This window comes from Rhyacophila brunnea, unplaced genomic scaffold (genome assembly GCF_057557595.1).
Source record: "Rhyacophila brunnea isolate RB1 unplaced genomic scaffold, BYU_Rbru_1.0 scaffold_12, whole genome shotgun sequence".
NCBI lineage: Eukaryota > Metazoa > Arthropoda > Insecta > Trichoptera > Rhyacophilidae > Rhyacophila > Rhyacophila brunnea.
The window spans coordinates 22,187,657-22,201,275 of NW_028232774.1; the positions used below are offsets into that span (position 1 = coordinate 22,187,657).

General features: G+C 32.7%; 1 protein-coding gene across 29 annotated transcripts in view; it reads right to left on the bottom strand.

The window, feature by feature from the left end:
* shot (dystonin-like protein short stop) overlaps positions 1 to 13,619 on the bottom strand; it is a 572,629-nt gene that overhangs the window by 33,179 nt on the left and 525,831 nt on the right. For 17 of the 29 annotated variants that reach the window (XM_085960962.1, XM_085960983.1, XM_085960968.1 and 14 more), the window contains 15 exons: positions 11,890 to 11,901; positions 9,052 to 9,277; positions 8,293 to 8,425; positions 7,659 to 7,782; positions 7,443 to 7,563; positions 6,923 to 7,080; positions 6,655 to 6,806; positions 6,086 to 6,422; positions 5,666 to 5,848; positions 5,301 to 5,460; positions 4,742 to 4,939; positions 3,650 to 3,922; positions 2,963 to 3,086; positions 2,653 to 2,848; positions 522 to 599 (listed from right to left, as the gene is read on the bottom strand). In XM_085960962.1, coding sequence (XP_085817088.1) covers positions 522 to 599; positions 2,653 to 2,848; positions 2,963 to 3,086; positions 3,650 to 3,922; positions 4,742 to 4,939; positions 5,301 to 5,460; positions 5,666 to 5,848; positions 6,086 to 6,422; positions 6,655 to 6,806; positions 6,923 to 7,080; positions 7,443 to 7,563; positions 7,659 to 7,782; positions 8,293 to 8,425; positions 9,052 to 9,277; positions 11,890 to 11,901 — 2,475 coding nt within the window. The remainder of the gene's footprint in view (positions 1 to 521; positions 600 to 2,652; positions 2,849 to 2,962; positions 3,087 to 3,649; positions 3,923 to 4,741; positions 4,940 to 5,300; positions 5,461 to 5,665; positions 5,849 to 6,085; positions 6,423 to 6,654; positions 6,807 to 6,922; positions 7,081 to 7,442; positions 7,564 to 7,658; positions 7,783 to 8,292; positions 8,426 to 9,051; positions 9,278 to 11,889; positions 11,902 to 13,619) is intronic. The other 12 variants (XM_085960974.1, XM_085960964.1, XM_085960969.1 and 9 more) reach the window with 3 other exon arrangements.

Consider the following 13,619-nt stretch of genomic DNA (forward strand, 5'->3'; position numbering starts at 1 on the left):
ATTGATCCATAACAAAGCAACATGCAAAATATCAGGCATAAAATGGAAAATCTTTCAGTTGCATAACTCTATATGTAATATGCGAAGTTTTTGCTTTTTCTAATAAGCATTATAGATTAAAAAAAAATGTGCTACCAGGATTTGAACCTTGTGGCCATTTTTGTGGTGGTTTATTGTTCCATGGTATTTAATAAAAATCATTGAACTACCAATACTATATTATCAAGCAAGAAGCATCTGTGTTAAGACAAATAGCTATATTCTTCTATAATTAATTATAATTATGTAAGAAGAACAATTAAACTAAAAAAAATAGCTTCTGAATCAAGCAGAAGCATCAGGATAATATACCGTTATCTTTTAATTTAATACAATTATTTTGATGGTTGATTAATAATAATGAATGCTGAATTGGATTTATAGCGACAAAGAATATGTAATGAGTACGTTGTTTGTAGTTTTAACAATAATAAAAAAAGCACAATCAATAAAGACCACAGATAAAAAATTGCACAACAAACCTTTGCCTTCTGTTCAATGAACCATAGATATCCGGAGACGCCTCTCGTTCTCTGTGCAAATCGTGCTGGGAACCCTTTCTGTTTGGCCGAGCCCCATTTTAACAATTTAAACGATATCGTTTGATTTATTCAAATTTGCAAACCGAACAGAAAGGTTATAACGATTTCGTTTTCGAAACAGCCAATCGTGTGGTTGATATAGAGTTGGAGGTGTCGTGCAAAAACGTGCGTTGGGGTAGGGAGGAAAATAAACAAAAACAAATGTTAAAACAATACAAAACACAAAACATTGATGCTTATACAGTAGAGACTGAATTTTAAACAGTAAATAAAAATTATTCATGTACAGTAATAATCATATAGGTACTTGTGTGTTTAGGCAAGAATTATAGTTCATGGTAGACTTTACTCACTTCTAAGTCTATGATATAACTATTCTATTCTTTATTATACAATTAAGTCTCTACTGTACATAGAATATTTATATACAAAACATATAAAGTAAAATATGATAATATGGATTGATAAATTCTTATTTCAATTAAAAATACATAAATAAGCATGCTAAATATTTGTGAATGGTCTATCTACATATTATTAGGTTTGATAATTTATAAAAAATACCATATTATCAGTGTTTCTAAGACAGATTAAATAAATAATATAAATCGTCTCTGTTCTGGCAGAACACACTAACTGGAGAATACTAGTTTTGAGTAATTTGACTTTGAAGTTGTTAAAATGTTTGAAATGGTCTATCATGTGAGTTTATTAAGTAATCGTAGAAAGGATGACTTTAAAATAAAGACTGTTTATTTATTAAGAAGATTTCCAGACGATAAAGTTTGAAATAAGGAACATTTTGCTATAACTAGCTCAATATGTAATTTTTTCGAATTAGTGTCTTCTGCCAGAACAGTGGCGAAATACCCCATAGAATATTGTTGCAGAACATAAGCAAGATATATTATTAAATAGTCTATCTAAGAGTACAGATAGCTTTAGTAATGATAGCTAATTGTATTTTTTTTGACAGATGAAATTTTGTTGTTTGTAAAATGTTTAAAATTGATTTTGGTGGATAATAAGAATTGATGTGAAGTGATTTTTAGATAGGTATGAATTTTTAATTATGTTACATAAAAACAATACAAATACTTGACAATGTAAATATGTACATATTTATACAAAAACTCACCATAGATAAATAAATACTAAATAATCGAATAAAGCATGATATAAAAAACAAAATAAACTATGAGGACAAACCAATAACAAACATTAAAAGCACAAACGGATGGGATATGTCTATCAAGCATATTATTTGACTTGTATCACTATTGAATTGAAGGTTTTTGGCTTATGCTAATGTTTTAAAATCAGATGCTCAGAAGGAAATGACTTCTTAATACTGTTACAATTCAATATACTACATATCGTACCGGTGCATTGAAATATTTGTCATGTAAATCGTATATAAAAACTAGCAGGTAATTTAAAAACAATAAACAGTTGAGGCGGTATAAATAAATATCTAATATCATTGGCAACTTTGCATTACATCATAGCCAATGTAAAGATGGCACAATTCCTAATATTTTTAATAATTAGTCCATAAATGACGTCACACATTTTTGGGTATTTTCATGACCCCTAATAGACTCATACAGTCACAAAATATTAATTTATCCCCCTATCTAAATTACACCACATTTCTGAATCCCCTTCCCATGCATTATCAATTGATGTGACCTCAGAATATGTTTTTGATTTCGTATCCATATCTCTCAAATCGTCACATTATCTCAGATTCCATCCTTCCTATTAGGATGTGGCGTCATATATGGACGTTCCCAATGTTGTAAAACAGTTACATGGAATATTCCATTGATTTGCTAATAAAATAAAAACCTTAACTCTGTAGAGGCCTATACTATGCGAGAACTTAGAGTGAAAATAGTAATTTTCTGTTTTATAATTTTTATTCTGTTGTATATTTGAGATATTATATTAAATTGAATTTCATATAAAATTAAATGGGTAGGAAAGTGCCACTTTTGCTCTGGTACGATATCTAGGGGTATATTAGTATGCGACACATGGGAATAAAATAGTTGTATTGAAAACATACCCAGCCAATCCCTTTGTAGGTGTCTTTGATGAAATCTTCCTGGGGGAATCCTTGACAAGGACTTTGATTTGATTAGCTTTGCAGACTCGGTCCACTTCGATTTGACGCTTTTGGGTGTTCTCCATGAGGTCTTTGTGGTCTTGGATGAGGCCTTCGAGAAGTTCGATTGAGTCGGGCAGCTGCTCTGATTCCAAAGCTGGAAGATTTCAAACAAAATATAAAATATGGTTATGATAATTTGTTACTTATAAAAAAAAACTGTAAAATTGAAAAGAGGACAAAATTAATATTTAACAGAATTATTAATTACCAAGTAAAGTATGTTCAAGTCCCATGAGCCATTGTAGGAGTTCTTCAAGGGTAAGATCGAGATCCTTCAGTGATTGCATGTGAACTCTCAGCTTCTCTTGACGTTGTAGTGCCCATTGGGATACCTGAGAAAAATAAGTAATATGATAAAAATATGCCGTGTGACTTTAAACTATAAAATATATCGCATGAATGTGTTAGAAACTGCTCTCACAGTTCTAAAACAAAAAACACTTTATGGGCCCCACGCATTTTAGGAATCATTAAAAAATTTGACAGCTAATACTTTGATCTCGTGCATAATATGCACTTACTATGCATTAAAATGTCATCTGTCATTTTGAAATGTTAGAAAGTCTAGAATTTTCCACCTGTATCAAATCATATTCTATCTTAGGTTCTATAAGATCGCCATGAGAATTCATCTGTTTGGATTTATATTGTAAGTTTGTAAAAACTCTATAACTGCTTTATCACTATGCACTTACTTATCGTAATATAGTTTCAAGCTCCATGTCAATCGGTAAAAATTACAAAAACAGTAAATCAAATTCAAAATCACAGTGCATATTATGTGCAATGTCAACTCACATACTCACACATTATTGAAGAAAATTCAAGTCCCTTTGCGTTACATCGAGCTATATAACAAGTACACAAATCGTTATGCAAAACAATCTGAACTTACCTCTTCCCATCTGCTCAGGATGATTGTAATCCAGTGCTTGATGATGGTAGCTCCGTCGGGATGTGCCTTGGCCAAAATGGAGTGGGCCAGAGCGATGGTGTCATCCTTGTCTCTCTCCTTGCCTTTGAGTTCGCCCATGAACCTTTCATGTTCCCGCAGCAAGGCGATGGTCTCTTCGTCTCCTTCAGGAAGTTGTCCAGCGAACCGGAGCTTGTTCTCCGCATCCGACAGCCATTCCAGAAGCATATGGACGGATTTGTGAAGTCTCTCGGCCTGTTAAATAGATTCAGCAATTGATTACATCATAAAGTAATTTATTTAGGTATGGTCCCAATATTTAAGCTTGATTTGATATAAATAAAAAGGATTTCAAGTTACACACATTATATTTTTATAAAAATCAATGTTTTTTAAAATAAATATAAAAAATATTAAAACTATGAATTAGTCAAAAATCTTTAATTAGGAGGAAAAATTGAGAACTTAATAAACTAAATTTTAATAATAAATATGACCATAAAGTATAATGTAATACATAATAAGATGCGGTCCTGTGACAAATTCACATTTGATAACATTTTTTTACAATTGTAACGTCTTACGTGAGCAACTCAAACGTATAAACGTACAACCGAAAAAAGACTGTTTACGAACATTTTCACACACGGTTATACATTTGAGTTGCGCGTGCCGCTCCACGCTTCGCCGACTTCGCCCACGTAAAACTAAATACATAATGTAAGTTTATCTTTGACTTAAAATATTTTTTTTTTATGTATTAAGATACATATTTATTAAAATACTGTTGAAATTGTAAATTATCAAAAAAATGTCTCAAATTGCAAGCTTCATATTTTTCCGCTAGGTGCCTCTGGTAGGTAGAAGCATCCCCCTTAAATGCCATAATATAAAAACTTTGTATGAAACCCATTATAGTCTGATACTCTGATTTCTTTGGTTTAATTTAATATCAGTTTAATATTTTTTGTTTGACATTTTAGCCTTAAGGCATTGACTAAAAATAAACTCAAATTGCTAAAAACATTGGAAAAGTTTGCCAATATATTGATGGTAAAATGTATCCTTCCAAACCTCTTTTAGGGCTCCATCCAGTCTTGTGGTCTTCCTGTCACAGAGCCGGTTAACGCTCTCCCAGAGGCTGGTAAGAGTGGTGATCTGCGTAGCGACTTGAGCTGCGTCCTGTGGAGGCGCAGTTGCTTCCAGTTCGCGGCCAGTGCGAACGACCTTCTCCATTTGGACAGCGCGAGAGTTCAGGGACTCTTCCAATTGCTGTAAAAAAAAAGATGAAATAAAAAAATGCTCATGTATAATACAGATGGATATACAACAAACTTGGATCTAAACAAACATTCATATTGAAATAACATGTGAATCATCAAATGAAGAATCCTGGCAGCAAATAGTTATTGTTATGTATTACAGAAACAACAAAAATCTCATCTACTATCCAGAACTGATCTACAGGATACTCATTGGCCAATTTTTTCATGTGGTTCAGAGTGGGGGTTAACTACAAAGATGAATGAAAATATTCCAACTGTTTTAAGAAAAAAATCTGCGAAAAATCTATGACTCCCTAAGTCCACGGATTTATGTGAAATTATGAATAAAATGAGAGTGCAATTTTTACCTTATGTTTCTCGAGTAATCCCATGACGGTATCGAGATCTCCATGCACGGGGGTGTCTTCCTTGAGGGCGTTCTCCTGCTTCTTCAGCCAATCGATGAGGGCACTCATGGCGTCCTTGAACTGGCCAGAGAACAGAAGTGCTTCTTCCAGCTTGCGTTGTCTAATAAAAAGAAAAAAATGATGTCAATTTGCATCCGATATCAATTGAAATGAGTGAGAACCAAACCTATATTAATTCTAGTTTACTGTCGAAATGCTAACGGCAGTTTGGAATTACATACATGATCCATTTGATCCCCCGATTAGATTAGATAATACGATGTAATTGCAAACGTAAAAAGAAATAAGGTAAAGATTATGCATACCTGTCAACAGACTTGGAGCAAACTGTGGTCCACATGGATTTGAGTTCTCCCAACATTTGCCTGAGGACAGGTTCGTCTGTCTTGGGAGCCTTGTCTTTGAGTTGTTTGCCGCATTTTACTGTTGAATCGTAAGCCGGTTGTTTGGATCCCAGAGCCTTCTGGAACTCTCTGTGCCTGTCCAATCTGCAAAGAAATGTTAATCGTATCAGCAATATAGGATAATAATGGCATTGATTCTGCAGGGATAGCAATGTAAATTATATACTACATATTATCATAAAAGGGAATAATCATTCTCATAGATAATGTACCTATTTCTAATTTTCTAGTAGACTTTTTTGTTGTCATATAAAATTTATGATTTTTCAACTTGTTTAAATATTTTTCGACCTTTTTCAAAATATGAAAAACAATAGTTACCTGTGTTTTATCTTATCTGGATCGTTGACAGTAGGTTCGTTGTTGAGTTCATCCAGAGACTTGTCGGTATCAGAGAGCCAGTTCATCAAATTAGACCATTGGTCGTGGAACTCTCTGGCCTCTTTGAAACCGTGGTCGAGAGCCCTCGTCCTTTCGGCGGCCTTGGCTACCACTCGTTCCCAACGATGTTGAACGGAAACTAGCAAATTCTTGATGAGGATGACGTCCTGCTTTTGGCTGAAGTACTTGAGGTGAGTTCCCTTCTTGTCCAGGTGTAGCATGGTCTCGCGGTGGGTTGACACTTCTTTCTGGAAGGATTTGTGCTCCTCGATTTGAACTGTAAAACGCCAAACGTCATTTTAATTGTCAACTCAAAACCATATTGAGAAACATCGATATCACGGCAACCACCATGATAGCAATACGGATCATATTTTACAAAAATCATTTAAATAATAAATGTAAATCCACAGTGGATAGTAAATATCAGGCATTCTAATATACATTGCAAGAATCATAATTTTGTAGATATGATACATAAAATCGTTTAAAAATAATGTAATACATACTGAGAATTGTCTCCATAACTCTGGAAACCGCCTTGGAAGACGTTAGCGTCTTTTCAGCGTTAGTGAGCCAATCAACGAATGCCTGCAGGGCATCGTGGAACTCCGTAGCTTCCTTCAGAGCAATTTCCAATTTGATCTTTTTGTCAGAAGCCCTGAGAAAAACAAATGTCATAAAATAACAATATATTCCATAAAAAACGTTTGAAGAAACCCGTACTACACAATGTCAATGTATGTTGAGTTATATACATATAAATTTAAATTTTACCTAGCTGTAACACTGTCCCATCTCTGCTTAAGTGTTTTGAGGTTATGTTGAAGATTCGATACGGACTGCGGTCTATCTTGCTTCTTGAGGTATTCTTGTCCTTGTTGTAGAACTGCTTCCACTTTCGGACGATTCTCTTCTACCTCATTGAATACTTCCTGCAATATTGACAATCGTTTCATTGAATTTAAGCAATATCCTTGAAAAAAATGCACTACCTTTTTTTTATTCTTATCATTTATTTGAACAATACCAATATTCTTTCAAATAGTTTTTAGATTTTTGTAATGAAAAGGATTGCCGTATAGTTATTATTTAATAACCCAATAGCCTTCAAATATACAATAAATCTAAATTTAATTTTTTAAATGATGTGTTTTATTCATGTAGCTTGATACAGTATAAATATCATATAATTTTGAATTCCTTTAAAGCATCAAAAACTCTTTTCATTTCCTTTCCAGTCAATGTAATAGTAAATAAATGAAACAATATTACGTTAAATGTCTCAAAATCTTACCATGAATCTTTCGAGTTGTTCTGATGCAGTTTCAGGAAGTCCACCGACAGGTTTGGAAGCAGCGATAATACTGTCCACATCTCCCAACCAGGAGAGCAAGTCTTGGATTTCAGCGTGGAATCTGAAATATAACCGAATATGTGTTTATACCTCTAGGATTCATTCTTCACAATATCATATAGACGTTGGTCAAAGTTATATAGTTACGCTATTTACCTTTGCGCTTCTCTGAGAGCTTCCTCCAGCTCCTGTTGCCTGTCCTTGGCTTTCTGTTGAAGTTCTCTCCACTTCCTGTTCAACTGCTGCAGCTTATCTTGGGTGGTACTCGCCTCATCGGTTCCTGAAAGTCAAAAAGGTCAAGCATCAATAAACAGTCAAGAAAACAATAAAATAAATCATGAAATCTAAATTCTTCTCATATGCCGTGTCATCCTCCCGACATTGTTGATTACTTTGGTGAAAGAGTCTCTGTTGTCCTACATTATGTAACATTATGTGTAGATTTTTCTGAAAAGGTTACCATTTCTTAAATAGTTTGTGGGGCTGTATTTTCTCAATTTACCCCATCTCTACCTATTAGAACGGTAGTATTGTGATCATCAAATTATCCAGGATTTTTCGGGGTACTAATGAGAATTCGTGGAGATTAAAGATTTACACTTCAATATAAATTAATGACCTTTATAGCATTGACATGCTAGATATTTCATTATCTGTCAGAAAGTAGATATATTGGCCATATCATTTGATATCATTTGAGGAGATTGACCATGAGACACAGTCAACCAAAACGAGTTCTGCTTATCAATGTCTAACGTAGATTATACTGAAGCGAAAGTGAAAATGTTACCTTTTCCTTGTTGTATGATTTGAAGACCGGCATCGTTGAGAGTGTCAACGCTGTTCTGATGAGCTTGGATGTCATTGGCCAGCACTTTGAGTTTGGCTAACTCAACCTCCAGGACTTGTGGATCTCCGGCGACCTGAAAAAAAAACACCGATTTTTAAATACTTAATACAATAACAATCCTACTGAATAATGTTCTGTGGCATTACTTAGTACATATGTACCAGTCAAAGATTGAAAGCACTGTAATACTAAAATTCAATAAAATAAGACATATTGGTATATTCAATTGACTTTGTTTTCTTCTTCTTCTAGAATAATAAGGTTGTGATGTTACGAAAAGATGATGAAATATAATATCAGTAGGCTTTATTTATTATATTTAAGTAGCGTGACGCTATTAAATTTTGCCTAGTAATGGTGGTTGCCTATAACAAGTTCCTTCTGACGAGTAATTTGTAATAGCGTCTATGCTGGCTGCAGAAGATGGATTGATCCATATGAATAACGATGACTCTGTATATTGTCTATCCATAATATTTACAAATCAATCTATCTTCATTAGCAGCATGACAGTACAAGAAGAGCTTGTATTATCTCGACATTTTTTGATTCTCAAAATTTGTAAAAGTTCTATTATCCAGTCGAAATCATTATAAGTAGTCCAGACATTAAAAAAACTCTGATAATTAAACAAGGTGCAATCTAAGAGACATCCGCGGTATGTTCTAGGCGGGTGCATGACGAGTAGTAGTTACTTACTGGCTTGAGTGTGTCTAGTGTGGCATCGCTTCTGTCGATCCAGACGAGCAGCTCCTGCAGGGCGTGTTGGAACTGGCCGAGTCTCAAGAGAGCCCCTTCCAGCCTCCTCTGCCTGTCTGCCATTCCCGACACCAGCGTGCCCCATCTCCTGTTCACCTCCGCCAGCGGCTCTCGGATGGACGCCGCCTGTTCTGACGATGTTCTCTCCGTCAACTCTTGGGCTTGTCTAGTTATCGGAACAATGAATAAAAGTTATTAGGCTATTCGAAATGTCACGTTCTTTAGCGTTTTTGCATCCAGATAATAAATACTTCATTGCTGTTTAAAATAACTAAACAGAAAATCATTCCCCGTAAAATAATATTTGTAATGATTTATCTGGTCAAATGGTAAGAAACAAGTGTATATTGACAGCTTTTTCATAATTAAACTGATTTGAAGGTCCATAATAGAAATAAAAACTACCCAAAAACCAATAGTAAATAAAACGAAAATAGTGACTTGTTAAGTTCATTCAAATAATGAATATTAAAAAGATCTTATGGGATTTTAACGCTAATGCAAAGTGTTTTATCTCAGTGCAGCCCTGGCAAATAAATTTCAAAGCACAATTGTAAAACTGAATGAATCTGCATTGTGAAATGATTTCTAGCCAATTTAATCATTCGTCATTGTAACCCTCTTTTTCAGCTTTATTTGCACATACAAAAAGCTCTATTAAATTAGAAGAAGCCTATTTTCAAGATCTCTTTTCAACATTCAGTTGTCAGTATTGGTAACACGGAATTCACATGTAGTTTTTTACCTTTGTTACAATAAAATGAGTTTATTACAATGTACTGTTCAGAAGTGATTTTGTTATGATGTGGAATGCATGTAATGTATATAATATGAAATTTATTTAACACTGCAACATTTCTAAGTTTATTAAAAAAAAAATCAACACTCATTCAGCAAAATATGTTTGTTAATTACCACTATGTAACTGTTCTATAACAGAATTTTATGTTTGATAGTCTGTTATCTATAAAAATAAATTATTATGAATGGTTGAAGCATGAACAATCAAAATAAGCAAACTGAATATTTGTGGCGTATGAAGTTTGCAGCTGCTTTTATAATCTATACATAAACACAACATTGATTTAAAAAGCCAAAATTTCTTCACAATACTGTCATAGACTGGGTGAAGATAATCTTGTCACTCATTGGTCTGATTCAAATCAAATTAAAAATTAAACATCAACTGTAATAATTTTAATTCTGATTGATCAAAGCCAATGAGTGAGAAGCGTAATGCAAATGAAACAACACAAACACTGATACATACATGCCGTGTAACAAGCACATATACGACTATATTATTTTTCAAATACTCACATATTACAACGATGTACATCGAAACATAATTGATTTGCTATACTTCCACTATGAGTTAGTTTAATGAATCCAATTTTAATATGTAATGATAACTGTTCAAACACATATAATCGAAGTTTATACATTCTACAGGTTGTCTTATTAACTTTATGTGTCAAATTTTATAAAGAAATTTATAGAAAAACCATTACATTTTTTGACACAACCTACAATATGAAGTTGGATTTAAATAAATTACTGTTTTTCTGGTTTTCTAGTTGTTTTACTAGTATCTATTGTGATACATAAAGTTTTAATCAGTCTGTATAAGCAATAAACGAATAATTAAATCGTATTTGAACATGTACAAATAATGAAAACCAATCTTATTATTACAAAACACAGTTAACTTAATTACAGTTGAATAATGGCAATATACTATTTAATTGTATTAATATAAATTTTATACACTTAGCCCGGTTTTTAAGATGTCACAGCTTTTTAACAAGCATTGGTGGCTAGAAAATCTCCATTTAAGGTATGGAAAGAGCGGAACACAACAAAGAAACATGCCGAGGATACAACAAATAACATGTCGATTGAGCAAAAACATGTAAATTATTCCCCTACCGGTATTCAAGCCTGTCCCGGTTGCATATTACTCACTCAGATAATTGGGCGGTATGTTACAGTAAAAAATGCAGTTACATATTATTGTAATGTTATACACTTTTTATGTATTATTTTGTTTACCATTTCTGATTTAAATTTTCAACTATTGTATCAAGGACTTAAACTCAAATAATGCAATCACTATCAATAAGGAACCGTTTTTTCTATATACATTTTCATCATACAACATATCATTTCTTGATAATGGCCTCTGCAACGAGCCCGAAACGTCAAGTAAAGAAGGAAGAAGGACACACGGTGGAAACCCAAAAATCTACTACGATAAAAAACAACCGTGAAAGCCTCAAACATTTTATAAGTTCTGTCTGGTTATTATCCAATGTTATTTCTATGCATCTACACAGCGCAATAACAAAAATATGTATTATTTACAAATGGACTGTATTGTATGTAGGTATATTTGTCAAACTGAGATAATAATATGTAATTGGCTTTAAAGGAATATGTATCTATATTTTTGGTTGTTGAAATTATTAATTGATGGTTATTGATTGCAATTATTTAAATACCTATGTCATTTGATGTATAAATGCATAAAATAATTTGAATTGATCTAGTACTACAAATTTTTGTTCATGTATGTAACATGTTTTGATTTTTAGCCCTTGATACATAGAAGATATTGATTTAACCATTGATAAACACAATATTGCCATTATTCAACCGCTTATATAGATTTCAACACATGTTTTTTATCGTAAGCCATCTCAATGTGCAGCCAACATACTAAAAATGAACTCAGACGATAATTAGTTTTATCATCTGAGTTCATGAAAATCATCTTGCCTCATTAGACTCCTGTCGTCCGTACACCAACATCAGTGGATAAAAATTGGGAAAAACAGAAAAATCAGGAAAATAAAAAATTATCGTAAAAATGGGAGAAAAAGGACGAGTTATATTGTATAATACAAAAAAATGGCTTATAAATAAAATTGACCAAAGTCGATTTCATGTTACAGATTTTAACAGATTATGGATATTAATTCTACATCAGAACACAAAATCCTTGACAGCAGAATTAAAATATTATTCAACTTTAATATCATATTATTCATATATGTATATATTGTTTTAATTTAACTTTTTAAACAATATTTTGTAGAACGATATCCAGTAACTGTTCATTTTCTAAAAATGCCAATACTGTTTCAATAAAAAATGATTGAAAAGTTTAAAGCTTCTCAATTTGGCAGATATTGGAAATTGACAACTAAATGAATCTTAGCAAACGAAAAATTCCGCAAAAGGCAATTAAATTGGTTGAGGTCAATTTTATTTATAAGAAAGATATTTTAATAATTATTATAATCATTGTACAAAACAATATGGGAGATGTTATAATTATGTAAAATATTATATTATTTAAATGCAAAAATATCCAGTCTTATCGTGAATTTGTAATTCATATGGAGTAAATATCTTGTTTATCGAGATTTTGATGAAAATCTACTAAATTCGACTTGTAATTCAAATTAGCATTTTAAAATTCAGTAATTTTTTCAATTTAACATTGGTATGTTTGCATTTTTATCTCGAATAAAATGTCATCAGAGTGCATGTCATGTAAAAATGTGGATTCTTACAATTGGAAAGATATGCTAGAATAGATAGGTATTTAAAAAAGTATTTATAATGTAATTGAATACAAATGTACAGATTGTGTCATAATAATATATATAAAAATATGTTTAATTATGGCACTATTAAATTGATAATGTGTCTGGAATTATACATTGTCATGATCCTATTGGGAATATAAGAAAAGCAAATTTATACACTGAATTAAAAATAAAATATTTACTTTATACATAATATTTACTAGGGATTGTCCATAAATGATGTCACACGCTTTTCTGTATTTTTGGAACCCTCCCGTACCTCATCATCATACATTGTCACAAAATCTTTTATCATTCACTAAAAAAAATTTGAATGTTCTCATGGAATATATTTTTAGGGGTGTAGGTGTAGAGATGAAAGCCGGATCGGTGGTTGCTCTGATGAATGGAGAAGTGAGTTTTTATTGCACCGAAAACAGCCTGTACAAAAGTTATGATACTGTTCTGAGGTCCGAAGGAACATATGCTTATGCGGAGAGATACAGAGACTGAGATCTGACTGACACGAAGATTACTGATCGAATTAAGATTGAGACTAAGACAAACTCATCAACCATGACCCGCTATTTATATACATTTATATTCGGTAAATTTAGTCATTGTTGATATAGTTTGCAATTGGGAAATCTACTGGCCTCTGCATTATTGCAACTTCGAGCGTTTCGATGACTAAGCCCGAGGCAGTCGAACCCCATCGAAGAATGTCACGCGTGTAGAGATGCTGACTGTAGATGGGATGATTGTGCGATAGTTAACTGACTTGCTAATTCTTACACTCGAAATAATACTGACAAGGCGCGAAGTCACTGAACGCTACATATTATTCAAGATTAAATTATGTTGGTTTTGTAGTGTTACATTTTCTACAACCCCCATAACGTCTTCGCCACAAAT